General features: G+C 42.6%; 1 protein-coding gene and 1 non-coding gene across 3 annotated transcripts in view; one reads left to right on the forward strand and one right to left on the reverse strand.

The window, feature by feature from the left end:
* Window positions 1-6,606: 6,606 nt before the first annotated feature.
* Window positions 6,607-16,417, forward strand: part of Prkca (protein kinase C alpha) — a 410,592-nt gene continuing 400,781 nt past the window's right edge. The window contains exons 1-2 of one of the 2 annotated variants that reach the window (XM_058572202.1): window positions 6,607-7,073; window positions 9,876-9,907. In XM_058572202.1, coding sequence (XP_058428185.1) covers window positions 6,901-7,073; window positions 9,876-9,907 — 205 coding nt within the window. In that variant the 5' untranslated portion in view covers window positions 6,607-6,900. The remainder of the gene's footprint in view (window positions 7,074-9,875; window positions 9,908-16,417) is intronic. The other variant, XM_046422686.2, reaches the window with a different exon arrangement.
* On the reverse strand, window positions 14,618-14,720 carry LOC124078059 (small nucleolar RNA U13). Its single transcript, XR_006846803.1, has one exon. It is a non-coding gene; the product is annotated as a small nucleolar RNA U13 (small nucleolar RNA).

Below are 16,417 nucleotides of genomic sequence, written 5' to 3' on the forward strand. Positions count from 1 at the left end.
TGATGTTATTGGTATGTTTTAAGATTTTCTGCAGCAATAGAGAGAAAGGGTAGGGGGATACATGAAATAGACTTCATGATATGTTGCTAATTATTGAAGCTGGGTGATAAGTAAATGGAACTCATTGTTTGAAGCTGTTTTACATATGCTTGAAAATATTCATTAAAAAGTCTCAACTTTTTTCATTATGTTAATTCCTATGGAGGATAGAGGCCTCTGGCTCCCATTAGAAGATTCAAGAAATGTGTCCAGACAGATACTTCTCCCAGGCAAGGTTTGGAAAACAGCATGAGATAACTTAAGTACCTGCTTTGATTTCAATTAGATTAGCAGGGAATGGGAAATCTATGGAAATGACTTGGCTCCTTTGGGGTGGTGATGAGCCATGTAAGTCACTGTGTGAACTTGTATTTCTTATACTTCCTCTCCATGTCTGTCTCTTTGTTCCTAATTCCTAGTCACTGGGAGTACAGCAAAAATATGGCCACCAATTTGGAAGGAAGAATGGGCTTAGCAGAAGGGAGCTCTGGACTCACTTTCTCGAAAATGCAGAGTTAGTAAACCTGAAGACCAGCCAACTCATATTTGTAGGAGACTTCATGGGTTTATTAAACACTTATATGCATCACCTGGTTAAATTATCAAGAAAATCCCAGGATAGTTATAAATAGTCCCATTTTTAAATAAAGAGATAAAGACCTAGAGAAGTTAATCCATACAAGTCAAAACCAGTAACTTGTGAATCAGTGCTCAAACATAGGTCTTCTGAGTTCCATGCCTGCTTTGTGCTATGGTGACATAGGACAACTGGAAGAGAGAGGGGGATAAACGTGTTCAAGGAAGAAAGTGAAGTCCCAGACACCAAAAAATTCCCTTCTGTAATGCCCTCAGGAATTCAGCTCCCGATTTTACGGTCAAGGGGGTGGTTCAGTGGTAGAGTTCTTGCCTCGCATGTGTGAGGCCCTGGGTTCCATCCACAGTACCACAAAAAGGAATTTTAAAAAATGTCTCCTTTATGGGGCTGGAGCTGTGGCTCAGTGGTAGAGCACTTGCGTAGCATGTGGGAGACACTGGGTTCCATCCTCAGCACCATATAAAAATAAGCAAATAAAATAAAGGTATTAAAAATGTCTCCTTTGAAAGGAAATCACACACACATTTTATATATATATCTTAAAATGTGAGTTCTAGGCCAAGGCTGTTTTTTTTTATTTTTATACAAAGCACTATCGATATTTGTATCATCCAGAGACAGCCACCTACATGAATATTTTGCTGCAAGTATGTGTGTACACAAGAAGTTTAGTATATTCATAGAGAGGAGGGTGCATGTGAGTTCACATACATTTTAAAGAATGGCATTTCCCTTTTAATACTGTTTTTCATTTTCCCTTTTTCACTTACTAGCATATGTGGATTTCTTTCAAGACAATATATCCAATAGAGGTCTATGGTGTTTCATTTTGAAGTCTTCTAAAAAATATATTTTTTTCTTAAACTAGGAACCAATATTCAAAAGTACACAAAGATGGTTGCAATGGAAGATAAATCTTCCTCTGTTGCTTTTCCTCAACTGCCCAGGTCTATTCCTTAGGCAAACACTATTATTAATTTCTTGTGTATTTATTTGGATTTAAAAACTGTACATCTGTGTAGATCTCTTCCTTCCTTCCTTCCTTTCTTCCTCCCTCCCTCCCTCCCTTCCTTCCTTCCCCCAGGTCCCCTTACATGCTGAGCACATGCTCTACCTCTGAGCTACACCCCCAGCCCTAGATATATTCTTTTTCTAAAAAGCAATAGCATTCTATACACACTTCTGCATTTTGCTTTTTCACTCACATATCTGGAAGATATTTCTATATCAGTACGCATAATTGATCTCATTGTTTAAATAGCTGCAAACCACTCTGCATATGAATGCATCCTCACTGATCTCACTAGTCTCTTATGGCTAGACATTTAACAATTGTTTGCCATTCAAATCAATCCTGCTGTTATACATAGGCCCTTTTGTACATGTTCAGATATACATTTAGAATACATTTTTTTAATATTTATTTTTTAGGTGTAGATGGACACAACATAATGCCTTTATTTTTTTATGTGGTACTGAGGATCGAAACCAGGTCCCGCCTGTGCTAGGCAAGCGCTCCACCGCTGAGCCACAATCCCAGCCCCTAGAATACATTTCCAGAAGTGAAATTGCTAAGTCAGAGTATTTGAGGCATTTTAAATTCTAATAGTTATTGCCAAATTGCTCTTTATCATGCCTGTGACACTTCACAGTCTCATCAGTGATCTATGAAACCATTTGCTCCCATGTACCCTTACTGTAACAGTGTGTTCCTCACACTTATAATTTATGCCCAACTCTTAGGTCATAATGGGACTTCAATATGGTCTTAATTTACATTTATCTTACTATGAGACAGGTTGAAGTTCTTATGTTTTAAGAACTACTTGCATTTCCTATTCTGAGAACCCTCTGTTCATGACATTTACCTATATTTCCTCTTGGGCTTGTTATTCTTTTTCCTCTTGATTCATGTCTGGTAGGATATTTATTTCTACATTTTTTTCCATCTGGACATTTGAATTAAATTGTCTACTTCTTCGCCTTTTTTATGTTGCTGTAACAAAATACTGGAGGCCAAGTACTTGAGAGAGAAAAGAGGTTTATTTGTCCTACAGTTTTAGAGGCTGAAAGTCTAAGATTGTGTGGCCCTATCTGCTTGGCCTATGCTGAGGGCCTTCTGGAATGTGTCATAACATTCTGGAAAAGCAGAAGCGACCAAGCATGGGGTGGCCTTGGTCTATAACAACCCTCTCTCATAAGCACTAACTCGATCCTTGAAGAATGACATTAATTCTTGATGAGAGTGGTCTCCCTATAACTTAATCACCTTCCACTAGACCTAGCTCCCAATATCGCTACTGGGGACCCAGCTTTCCGCACATGAACCCTTAGGGAACAAACCATATTCAAACCATAACAACTTATGTTTAGCAGGCCTTATGGCATAATTTAAGGAAAAATGGACATTTATATGTCTCTTTCCATCTAAGACATGTCTTTCTCTTTATTCAAAACATAAAGTAAATTTAAACAGGTATATTAAAAATATATATAACTACTTGTGGAGTCCACACTGAAAAGGGGCAAGAACTGAAGAAGATGAATTAAATGGTTCTGCAGTGGACCAGAAAATAGATGATGGAGTGTCCATTGGGTGGGCACTATAGACAGATTTGCAGTCTCCTATAGCCAGAGCCCAGGAGGATGTCCTCATAGATTGAATAGGAAGGAATCCTGTCCAGATTTTCAACTGTGCCACTGGTGATGCTGTACAACAGAAGTCCTAGAAGACGACTTGTTTGGATGGCAAGATCCCAGACCTCAAACCCCAGGGAGTCCGTCCTCACAAGTTCTTGCAGGGGAGATGCCACCAATTGCCACCTTTCTGCTCCCAGCAGCGATGGATCTAAGTGTTAAAAGGGGAGATTTACTCCAATGCCCTTCAGATCCAACTGTGATGCTTACCAGGGCCTCTGCTAGCCCACCTGGTATCTTTGTGTAAATTAGAAGATGGCTCACCTTCTTGAAAGACAAAGGTGCATGGCTTATTGAGAAGTATGTGAGCTGGACTTCAGTTTCTGCTAATTCTCTTGACTGAGTACTCTTGTTCCATGGACAACCTGCATCCCTGTACCTGGGAGCCTATGTACTTACTCATCTTTGGCTTTCGATTGACCCACTCTTATTATGTATTACCTCACTCAATAAAGCACTCCACAATGGTCCCCATCTTTTGTGTTCTGCTACTCAGCTAGAACTTTGTCTCTATTTCAAGACCTATTATTTGCTGGGGATCTAACTGCTACCTGATCAATTATGCATTCCATCAGTTGACTTACCTCTCCTAAACTCTGAATACAGCATATAGAATAAAATGTAAGTCTTTAAGTCATCTTGGTTACTACAAATCTAAGAATGAAACTTCTTCTATCCTATCACCCAATTTGAAAGTGGCCTGGTCTATTTGAAAACAGACTACTTAGCTTAATAGAACAAGTTTTAAGTTGCATCTTTAAGACTATTCATTTTAAGTAAACCATTCTGGTTCGAAGTCATCGGTTTAATGCCCAAACTTTAATCCCAACCTCAGGCCTCTGGGTCCAGCTGGTCTGTATGATGCCTCTCCAAAGAGTCTTGAGCTTACTCCATACAGTAAGGGGAGTCAGAATATTATAACAAAGTCTGTGTTCAATTTAACATTCCTTGTTCTTTTCCTGCAGCTTCTCCATGAAACAACATGCTTGAAAATAATTACTAATGCCCATGACTTATGGACCACCCCCACCCCAGGGGTTCTTCCCTCCTTAATCTACTTTTTAGTTATACCTTGGGGACTTTTCAGGAGGCCTACCGTTTCCATCAGCCCTTGGCAGAAGCACAGTTATACTGCTTGGTAATTAGTAATTCCCCAAACCAAGACACCACCTGCTAGCTGCCAACAGACCTAAGATGTAGGCAATGGATGTATTCAGGCCCTGCCCAACTATCAATCAGCTGACTCAGTCACTTCTTCCCAAATCCACAGGGAACAATAACTGAGGCAAGAAAGCAAGGTCAAAACCTGAAAGAGACACATTGTCTTTATCTGCTCCATTGACAGTTAAGAGCAGTCACTTCACTCCATACACAGGAGGCCAGGTTACTGCCTGGCCTGTTGGTTCTTACTTGCCTTTCCTATTATTCTGCTCAGGGATTCATCAACAACCCCACCCTCCATCTCTCTGCATTCCCCATTGGTACCTCAGGGAAAAGGAAAGAAGCTTGTCTTCATATAATGTATGTGGACCTCTGTCTTAGAGATGGCTCTGGGGGAAAATTGTGGTTTCATTCCACTGTGCTCCACTTGATTTCCAATTATTAAGTAATAACCACAGCTAGAGATGCTTATGGTGTTTTGTACAGAATTTGATCTATTTTCCCGACATGCCCTGCCCTTCATTCCCCTCCTGCATTTTTCTCTTTTGCCTCCTTGGCCTGAAAGTTCTGCCATGAGTGGCGAAATTTCTGACCAGATAGAATATCAAGCAGGTGCAGTCTCTTGAAGCACCAACAACTTTGGCTCAACAGACTGTAAATGGGTAAGTCAGGTGCATGTGCCACTAATGGTCAGTCAATAGCTTACATTTGTTAAAATACAAAAGCATCACAATTAGGCAGTATCAAAAAATGGCAGCCTTACTTAATTGATGTGATATACTCTATGTAGCTTAGAAAAGTTTTCTTCTTTAAAAAAAAATTCTTGAGAGTATAAACGTGTTCTCTTTCTTGGTGTCTTTAGCTCAAGAAGTAATTTTGTGAACTTAGTAAATCTGGAAATAAACAATGAAAGCCTGAGAGGTGGTTGCTTCCCTTAGTGGTTTAGCATCCTCAAAGCAGGCCTAATAAATATTCAGCAAGTGACTCGTGGGTCCATCCCCACGTGCATCCTTTGCATATCCATTCCAGCTACTCTTTTACAAGCAGTTTTACTTGATAATTTACAAATGTTCTGGCTGCACTCTGCACCTGCCAGTATCGCAGTAATTAGCTTAGGATGCAAAATGATTTCTAAATCAAGGTTCTGGGCTTGTAAAATCAAGAAAGCTTGATAATCAACATTGTAGCTCTTATAGCCAATGAATAATAAGATAAATAAGTAGGACAACTTGTCCTTTATGTTACATGGTGATAATACCTGACATACAAATTAGATGTTTATACAATACGTAGGTGAATTGTAGGTCAACAGTTGAAGATAGGCAAGAGGGTCGACGCTCAAGTCTTTAAAATTAAATCGCTTTCTCTTGCAGTTATCCATCCACAGCGTGAAGGTTTAGGGGTTGGGCATTTTTAGGGGGCAAAGGATTAGAGTGACATTTTAGCCAGGTAAAATCTCGAACTGGTACTGGCTGATAAAACGTGGGCATCATGCCTTACAAATAGTGGTGGGTTCAGGAGGATGCAGAAGGAGCCACCTGCCCCAAGTGCGAAGTGGGAGGAGTGTCTGGGAGGGTCGCACCGAGAGCTCCCTTCTGGGACTTGGAGCTGCTCTGGCGCATGCATGGACCGCGCAGAAGTTCGGTCCAGGAAAGAGAGAGAGGGAGGAGCGGGGAGGTGAGAGGAGAGCGGGAAAGCAAACAGGAGTGGGAGGAGGAAGAAGTGGAGAAAAGGAGGCCGGGCGAGAAGGGCGGAAGAAGAGGAGGAGAATAGAGAGGGAGGAGAGCCGGGCGGAGGAAGGGGAGGAAAGGGAGGAAAAGAAAAAGGCAGCGGAGGAGAGCGGACCCTCCCCTCCCCGCTTCCTCCTCCGCTCCAAACTCTGGCCGGCCCTCCCCGGGCTGCCACCGCCTCCCGGCTGCACCGAAAACGCCAGGCGCCGAATTCCCGGGCGCCTGGGTCCCGCCCGCCCGGCAGCGCAGCGCTGAGCCCCAGCGGCTGGCCCCGCGCGCGCCCCCGCCAGCTCCGCGGCTCTAGCACGCGCGCCCTCGCACTCGGGGCATGCGCGGTGGGCGGCGCCGCTCCGGGCCGCCTCTGCCGCCGCGAGTAGGAAGCGCGAGCGCCGGGCGCCGGGCTGTCAGTGAGCGTGGGGCCAGCGAGCGAGCCAGCGATCCAGCCAGCGATCCAGCCAGCGGCTGCGGCTCCCACTCCGGCTCCGCTCCGCGCACCGCCGGCCCGACTCTCCCCGATTGCTGCTGCTGCGCCTCCTCGCAGCGACCTCGGCCACCGGCCCTTGCCCCCCGCCCGGGGTCGCTCGCGGCCCCGCCGCCCCTCCTCCGCCCGCCCCCGCCCACCCCGGCCCTCCCGGGCTGCTGCTCCCCGGCGGAGGCAAGAGGTGGTTGGGGGGGACCATGGCTGACGTTTTCCCGGCCAACGACTCCACGGCGTCTCAGGACGTGGCCAACCGCTTCGCCCGCAAAGGGGCGCTGAGACAGAAGAACGTGCACGAAGTGAAGGACCACAAATTCATCGCCCGCTTCTTCAAGCAGCCCACCTTCTGCAGCCACTGCACCGACTTCATCTGGTAGGTGCACGCGGGGCCGGGCGCACAGACAGGCTCTCGCGGCGTTCGGGGCTGAAGACTAGTCCCTCCCTAGTCCTAGGTCCCGTCGCCCCCGGGACTGGTGCTCGGGCTCCCCCCAAGTCCAGGCGCGTCCACTCCAGGGCTGACTCACTCGGAGAACTTGGAGAGCCGGCGGGAGTCCGAACTCTTGCCTGGAATGACACGCGCGCGCCCGGCTGCCCCAAGCCACTGGTACACGCGCGGGCAGCACTCTTCAGGGAAGTCGCTGCTCCGCCACACACCCCGTGTCACAAGAGGGAGGGTGGCCCCGCGCTGTGGTGACTCTCATCCCCACCCCACCCCACCCTCCAGCCGGCTGGGGGCCCCAGCCTCCCCAGGCGCACCCGCCTGCATATGGACAGCGGGAGTAGCGGTTTGCTTGGGTGTGAGCAGGGGAGAAAGGCAAATAGAATCCTGAGGGGCCAAGTTTCCCGGAGAAACACGCCCTGGAGTAATGGGGGAACGGCTGCGATTGCGCTGCGCTGAGTCCAAGTTGCTGGCTAGACCAGCTGGGCGCGTTCAGGGGAGGGTGTTTGTGCTTCCCATCGGACTGTGACTCCACTGGAACCTTGGGTCCCTGCCTACTGTAGGCTCTATCTACTGGGCACGGAGACTTTGACTTTTGAGAGAAAGGGAAGAGTGGCGGGGGGTGGGGGTGGGGGAAGAGAGGCTGCAAACTGTTGAAAGCTTGCAGTGGGGGAGGGGGGCTAAAACAGAGCGGCGAATGGCAGAAGGGCAGAGGGAGTCATTTAAAATAGACCCTGTCAACACGAGATTAGACTTGTAACCTGTTGATGAGGACAGAGGGCTTATTTAAGAAAAATACTGTAATGGCTGAAGGTGTCAGGAGTTCGGTGATTTCCAATAAACTCAAGCATTGTGAATTGAGGGGCCCAAGGGCCTGTGGGGAATTGAGAAATTGAAGGGCTTCAGGGATTGCTGGAGACTGTGCAGTGCCCTCCTTTTTGTGAGAAAATTATAGCTTTCATCTGATTCTCAAAAGGTCGGTGATCACCACCCCCCATTTAGAAAACTGAAACTAAGGGAACTCTAGTTCCCCCAGTTTGAGTAGCAGTGGTTTTTGTTTCCTTCATAGAACACCTCTTTGTGGGGTAGGAAGTTCCTCACCAGGCAGGGCTGCAGTTGGGATTCCTTAGCTCCTTCCTCTCCTGACCAGGGGCTACATGAAGTGACAGTGCAATAGAGTGCTCCTGCCACCAGCCAGCTGTGTGGCATATGTACCTTGGGGTACCAGGGTGACCTTGGGAAGGATGGCTCTGTCTGAATCCATCCATCTGGGGAAAAGAATCTCAAAGAGAGTCTCATGAACATGGGCTAATAAAGTGCTTACTTTTCCTTTTCCTTTTTAGAAATCATTCCAAAGTACACTTTTATGAAAAGCACAGCCACCTCTATAAATGACTTCCATTGGGTGGACAGCATTTGCACCAATTGTGCTCAAAGAAGTGGGTAATTGTAGATAAGGCCACTTAAAATGAGGGTTTGGAGCACAGGGCAGAGAGAGGATATTGCATTTGATTAAGGGAGGTCTTCAGCCTCCCTTGTCAGCCATGAGATTCTGTTAAAAGAAGGCAGACTGCTGATTGCTTTTGCTGGGCATTAAGTTAGAAAAGCAACAGTCAGCATTAGCCAATCTAGCCCTTGTCTTTCCATCAATGCCCGGAGGGATCAGCTGCTGGTGCACTGATGAGGGGCTCAGGTGTACTGTGAGGGGAAAAATTAAGTTCTCGATTTACCCCTTCCCTGAGCATCCTTGCAGCACTTCTGTCACTTGGAAGTTCCAGGAAAATCTTCACCAGGGTTGTCTGCAGTGGTTTTAATTTTTTCAGCTTTTTTCCCCCCCTTATTCCTTTTATGGGTTCCTGATTTACAAGTTTTATTTGAACATTAAAACCCTGATATTTTAAAGTTAAATATTTGGATTTAGGTGTGATTTTTGGGAGAGGATGACTCCAAGTTAATTATAAAGGTATATGAAGGGCTTTGTAAATTTAAAATGCTCTGCAATGCAAAAGATCATGGCAACCTTCTAAGAAAATTTTGAAGGTAGTTCATTCTAGTGGAATAATATTTGTAATTGAATGTTCATGTCAGGGATTTCTGCTTACAGACTAAATTTTCTAAAGTCATTTACAAGAACAAAATAGCCTCTATGTGCTTTGAATGTTATTGGTTTGCAATAAAAATTAGATCATGATCATCTGAAATGCAAACAATAGGAATGATATTTCATAAAATGCTGTTTCCTTAAGCCAAAATTAAATGTTAAGAGAGGTGCTATTTGGCAAATTCTAGACAACATTTTAAACAAACTCACAACAAACCACTTTCCAGTTGTCTTGAGGGAGGGGTAAAACTATTTTCAATTGGTCTTTAGGTACAAAATTAAGCCACTTCCTTTCCCTCTAATCATAAGCTCCTTTTTGTTACTTGAATATTTAACCTCAAACTTTGAATATAGTCACATCTTTGTTTTGAAATATAGGTATCACTATCATTGATTAAAAAATTAGAAGTACAATATGTTAAAATAGTTCAGTGATCCTTCCTAGGCAAACTAGATTATTTTTCACAGTCGAATTTAACTCAGTAACCAGGTCCTGAGGCATGTTTTTCCTATCAAATCACTAGATTTCATGTACCAACCTTTTAACTCTGTAGGATACTCTGTCACATAACTTGCTTACAGCGTAGTGCCCAATGCAATGTATGCTGAGATATTTGTTCTTGTTTGTTTTTCAGGGGGTTTGGGAAACAAGGCTTCCAGTGCCAAGGTAAGCTGCCGCTTTGGATTTTCTTGTCAAGTGCATCATGAGATGAGCATTCCAAACAGGAACAGTATTTCCAGTCATCGTGTCTTTTTGATCTGAAAGATGTTATTTAGATGATATTTTTGAAATATGAGGGCCATAAATTTGGGCCTTTAAAAAAAAATCATGCAGTATTGCCTAGTAATCTGCATAGGGTGCTGCTTTTTTCCTCATTGGGGGGGAAAAAAACCTTTTCCTGTAATTTTATTTTTTGCTAAGAACATTCTTGTCAGAAACTGCTGTCTTTGTGTGGGTGTTAAGAAAAAAATGGAATCACTTTGTATTCATGTGGCATTTCTTTCTCGTTCTTCCTCTTTGTTTTTGTTCTTCTTCTCTTTTTACCTATCCTTTGGATTGGACTGTTTGCAGCTAATTTGGGGCCAGCCATCATTCTAGTAAGGTTTTGTGTAGATTGCCAGTTGCAGCCCTTATTTTAAAATTACATCAATGATTTGAGAAGGGTTGATGGCTGCAGTGTGACTGTGGTGGACTACTTCCTTAGTTGCAATGTCTGACAGCAGACATTTGTACCCAGATGGAAATCTATTAGCTTTCCTTGTGATCTATAGTTGCATTTTTACATACATCAAATATCTTAACTTTTCATTCTCTTCATTCCATTTGCTGAACTTTTAGAAAGCCACTTTGTAGCATGTGAAGGCATCACAGGTTCATTAGCTCACTCTCTGGCCTTCCGTATCTGCTTTATTATGTTTGTTTAGATCTGGTTCCATTTCCCATCTGGGCACAGGTTTATTAGTAGGGCAAGTGGAAAGTACATTTTAGCCTGGAAAATATTATCCTACCACCGTTTAATATTAAGTGATTAAAGAGAAAGAGAGGCACCATGTGGTCTTTTGGCAACTTTGAAATCATGCTAGTAAGCTGGCTACCTTCTAAAGGGTCTTCAAGTTTGTGTCTTCAGTTTTCTAATACACATATTAGATAGATAATTTATGGCATGATGATTGTTAATATCTCTACCTTTTTTATTTCCAAGAGGTGCTTAAACCCCTTATAGGATAAATAGTTTTGAGAATTGCATTGGAAAAAGATGGTTTTTCCTTTCAAAAAGAGATTAAAGAGAAAGATGTGTTGTACCAGTCTCTGGAAGAGATGAAAGGAAGATATCACCCTCTCTAGTTCTCAGAGTTGTTGACCTGAACTCTATAGGTAAAGTTTGGGACTAGGCTGGAACATGATTTTAGGAAAGTATTAAGATGTAAGATTCTGGACTAATGGGATTCACGTCTATTGTTATTTTGGTAATACTTTTGATTTGGTGGGAGTCCATGGAAACTTGTGAGAAAAATATTTACTGAATATTCTCAGATGTTACTTGTCCATGAGAAAGTGGTGGTTATCTTAAAACTACCATCTTGTTAAAAAATAATTCAGAATAGAGTTGGTTCCTCTTAGACCCTCATCTGAGTATGTTCTGTTGTGAAACCACAGCATGGCCGTATACTTGGCTGTAAGGGGTTCTTGTGGTTTCCTTCAGAAAGCATCCATTGTCCTTTTAGTGGGCCAATCAGTGGATAGTCTCACCTTAGCATAGCTCCCTTTTACCTAAATTAAAGTGACACTAATAAAAGTGTTAAGTTGTAGAAAATAAAAAGTGAAATTGCATTCCTTTCTCTCTTCCTGCTCCCCATATCATCTGTTTAAGACATCCATTTATCTACTTATTCATATGTAGTTTTTTAAAAAGATTAATATTTTAAGCCAGTCTATAACTTGTTTTTTTTCACCCAGTAGTGTATGCTGAATATCCTTCCATGTCAAAATATCAGATCCACCTATTGTATCTCTGTGTGTCCAATTTGTTCACCCATTCCTCTATTGATGGCTATTTTCACTGTTGCTAAGTTCTTAATTAGTATAAGTACTTCTATGCAGAATATCCTTGGGCACTAGCATAGATATTTCTACAGTAGATACCTAGAAGTATATTTGTGTATATTTTAATTTTCATGGGTACTGCAAAGAGGCTCTCCAGAAGGGTTTCAATTTAACATAATGTGCCTGCCCCTTCCTTTCCCTCCTCCTAGTGGAGATACTGGATGATATAAATCTTTTCAATTTTGCTAATCTAATAGGTGAAAAGAAATCTTTTTAATTTCTATCTAGGTTATTCATGATGTTGAACATTTTCCAAATGTGCCTTAGTCATTTGAATTCATTCTGAGAATTGCCTTAATTTACCTAATATTTGAAAATCAGGATTTATAAGCCAGACAAATTAGAGAAGTGACTATGTGCTTCATAAACTGTTCTTTAATTTGGTGAGGGATGCAACCTCAGATTTCTTTAAAGAATTCTCCTAGTAAATGTACAAAGTTTAATTAACAAAACTTTCTCAAGATCAACTTATTTGTAACATCTTACATTTTATTAAGTTTGTATCATCTTGTTATGTTTTTGTGTCTGCTTGTTATATTTTATGAAGTTTGTATCTTATTACATTTTGTTTAGTCTGTATTATCTGTCTTTGACCTCTAGTGGGCATATGCTAATCTATTATATTTTACTGTTGGCTGTAAATTAAGAAGCATACATTAGCTCAGGACAATGCTCTTGTTCCTATAGATATTGTTATCCATTGTTTCCCATTTTGGCTCTTACCTCAAAACTAATCTTTCTCTCAATATCTACCATACTTAAATTTTCTATTTAATGTGTGCTCTCTCTCTCTCTCTCTCTCTCTCTCTCTCTCTCTCTCTCTCTCTCTCTCTTTCTCTTTGATAGAATATTGTTATTGTTTAGGAGAAAAACTCCTCTGCATACATCCCTGGCTTAAGGACACACCCCCTAGAAATGGCAGCTGAGGTTTGAGACTTTGTATCCAGGTTTTCTTACCTGAAGATACAGTGTTTATTGTAGCTACTAGAATGTACTGCAGTGTTTTGGTTAGTAGATAAAATACCTGTAGCAAATATACTTTTTATTTTTTAAACTAGGGAGGTGCATATGCTCCAACTGAGAATCACTCATTCATGTCATAATACAGCTCTAGCTGGAGAATATTTGTCATCATTTTACTTAGCAAATGATAAGAACTGGAAGACTAAAATAATAAATGAGTGTCAGTCCTTAGAACTGGGTTCGCCCTCTGCTGTTAAGTAGGCATTATGATTTACAGGCAGGTGAAATACCAAGATTATTTCCCACATCTTCCTTGTCCCAAGACACAGCCTAATTGGAAGCAGGAAACTTTTTTGTAGAGACATTTATTGGGTTATTCCCACTTTCCCTTAGTGGAGGCCGTGCCACTCCTATTTATATTGCAGTTTAGGTGAACAACCCTGAAAACTGATACCACCAGCACAAGTAACCCAGGAGGATCTGTGGTGAGAATTTGCTGCCTGAAATGATGACACCGAGGGTCTTCAGTGCTAGAAGAAAGAGAAGTGTGTGATAGATGTAGAAGTCACAAAAATATTTTTTTCAAAGGTCCTTAGAGGTAAAGACAACCTTGTCCCTCTGTAGCTCAGAGGTGACCCTTGCTATGTGACTTGGATTTACCTTTTGATTTTTTTTTGCTTTGTTGGATCTCCTCACACATTTCATCTTCTGAGACTAACAGAGAGTTGGTGCTTGCCCACATTTTTTTTCCCCCTACCAGAGAAAAGAGAAGAGGGCAGGGCAGTAGGCTTGTGTGGTGCTGGCTTTGATGAACGTGTTTTGTCTAGAGGTCTGTTTCCAGGCACTAGCTTCTGTCCTTCACAGGCAGCTTCCAAACACCATCATCCAGGAGCAGCATGGTCCACATGGTCTCGTCCTCTGGGGCAGTGGAGCTGAAGCAGTTATCTGCTGCTTTCACCACTGGAAAAGGGAATGAGCCAACTCTTTTTTTTTTTTTCTCCCTCAGAGTTAGCAACACCCATGCACTTCTCTAATTACAGTGGTAGAAACAGCCTCTGAAAATGTGACCTGCTTATTTGAAGTGCCAAGCAGTTACTTACATAGTTTGTTACATCTGGCTAGCCTCTGCATATTTCCCCTACTTTTTTTTTTCTATTCTTGCTCTTTTGTTTATAATCATAAGTTAAAGTGAACTGCTAGCTCAGGCTCTTTGATTGAGATACCCCAGAGACACAGGATCAGAAGTAAGTCCTGCCCATAGCCATGATCCTCAGGAGCCTGTGCCTCGGAGTGGTTAACACTGGATCCCAAGAGGTTTGCAGGGAAGGGGCTCACATCTCTGTGCTTTCGCTAATGCCACTTTCAGGCAGTTTTGAATCTTCAGTCATTTTCTTGCTAAGAACACACTGTACATTACACTTCACCTATGACTCTGAGCGAAGCCCTGTGTTTCTCAGTAATTAAAGGCTAAAAACTCGGCTCCTCTTCTTCGCCAATGGCATTTTATTTTGAAGATCTGTTTCAGGGTAGCTCTTCCCTTCAGCTCTCCTGAGCAGGGTCGGGTTTTGTATTCCTTCTGGAAAAATGAAAATTGGTATTTTGAGGGAAGAAAAAGAACACGGAGTCTCCTCTTGGCTGTGTGAGCTGAGGGATTCCAGAAAAGGAGACTGACTTAAGGGTGAAAAGGGACATCGAGTTGTCCTCACCTGTCAAGTAGTATGTACATCAGGTGCCAGGATGTAGAAGGGGGCTGGAGTCCAAATTGGCAAAATCATGAGGCTGACCAATTTGAACAGTGTCATTCCCACGTGTTGGATGGGTAACTGGTCCATGTTGGAACAAGGATTGAGGGAGGCACATCTCACATGATAGTGTGGAAACCCAGCCTCATGCTTGTGAACCACAGAAGGACCTGGTCACTTCTCAGTGACCTGACCCCCCCGTTTTTCAAAGTCCATGCCAGGATTCTCCATCATCTTTTGCCTTCAAAGCAGAGGTTCGCATCTTGGCAGATTATGTTTGAAAGGTTACCTGCTCCCCAATTAAAAACTATGAGAGGTTAACTAGAGATGAACTCTTGGGGTTAATCACAGTTCCCAAAGGATAGAATACATGGAAGAGGGGTGCAACTTGAAACTCTGGGGGTTTTGCAGCAATGTCAGGTCAAAGCATTTTGTTGGTTCCAAAGGTGAAATTGCCAACGATGTCTAAAATTCAGATAAAAGTGTGCTGGAGGAAGGCAGTTACAACTACTTTTCTTAACAGTTTTCCCCCCTCCATAAAAATGCATTAATACTGTTAGAAATAGGGTTGCTTGGATAGAACTAGTGTCAGATATTTCCCATTTGGCCCTGTGTGCTTGTTCTGAGTGACTTCTGGTTAGTGTCTGAGTTGCTACTCTTACTTGGTAAGTGAAACCCTTTTGTTAATTATCTTACTCACACACACTCCCCCACCAGAAGCTGGTGCTGTGGTCTATGGAGTGGTTATTCATCCTGGTAGGCAGCAGGAACCTCATGTTTACTTTTGCAGGTGACTCTGACATCTTTCCTTTAATTTTATGGTGAGGTGATTTCCTACCTTAAAGAGCATGCCAGTCTCCTAGACAATATTATTCAAGTTTAAGTTTTTAGGCACATTAATTCCAATTTTGCATGTCCCCCTCCACTCCCTTCACACACAGACTGTACTGTTTTCAAAAATACCCATGAATTTCAGATGTACTGGGATGAAGGTCAGCTCCTTAGCTGGACACTTGCAGACTCCTAAAGCCTCCACCCTTGCTTCTTCAGAGGCACCTGAGGATGCTATCCTTCCTTCATCCTCTGGTCCTTGTGAATAATTCTCAATTTTCCAGTCTGTGTTTTCCTTCTTGAGTGCTTTCTGTAGCCCTTTCTGCCAGGTGATACCTGCGTCACCTATGCCTTGGTCTGCAGGTGGACACATCCTGAGCTTCCTGCTATTCTGGATGTTCTTCTCACGGCCCGTCTCCCTCTTTCTGCTTCCTCTCCCTACCCTGAGTGCAAGACTGTTCTTCATACTCCTGGTGTCCAGTGTTTAGAGCAGTGCCTGGCACTCAGTAGACTGTAAATATTTGTTGGGTATGTGAGTGTATAAATATTAGGACAGATAGGTTATGAATGTCCATAACCAGAAAGATTATAGTGACTTCAGCCTAAGCGCTGTTCTTTTTTTTTTTTTTTAAGAGCTAGTTTATAATCCAAAGTTATGTCAACACAGATAGATCTTTAAATGATTTAAGAAAAAGTGATTTCTAAAGAGATGCAGGATGGAGAGCAGAAAATTCTAATTTGTATCGTAAGTTATGTATAATGCTAAACCCTAATAAATTCAATGCAACAGGAGTAAACTTCTTATGTGCCTTATTTCTATCTTTAGAGAATTATAAGGAATAAATATTTTTGCCACAAATAAAACATAAGGATATTATGGGCCATAGCAGGAGGGGGAGAATGTCATGGGTACAGGGTGAAAAATTCAAATCAGTTTTTAGTACATGTGTTCAGAACAGTCCTTGAAATGTTCTGTTTTACTTTGGGAGTGCTAATAGCTAAAACCAGATTGTCATGCTCCAGAGGGAGTAGTAGC

This window comes from Marmota monax, unplaced genomic scaffold (genome assembly GCF_021218885.2).
Source record: "Marmota monax isolate L192 unplaced genomic scaffold, Marmota_monax_Labrador192_F-V1.1 WCK01_AAM20220418_F8-fsc00173, whole genome shotgun sequence".
Classification (NCBI taxonomy): domain Eukaryota; kingdom Metazoa; phylum Chordata; class Mammalia; order Rodentia; family Sciuridae; genus Marmota; species Marmota monax.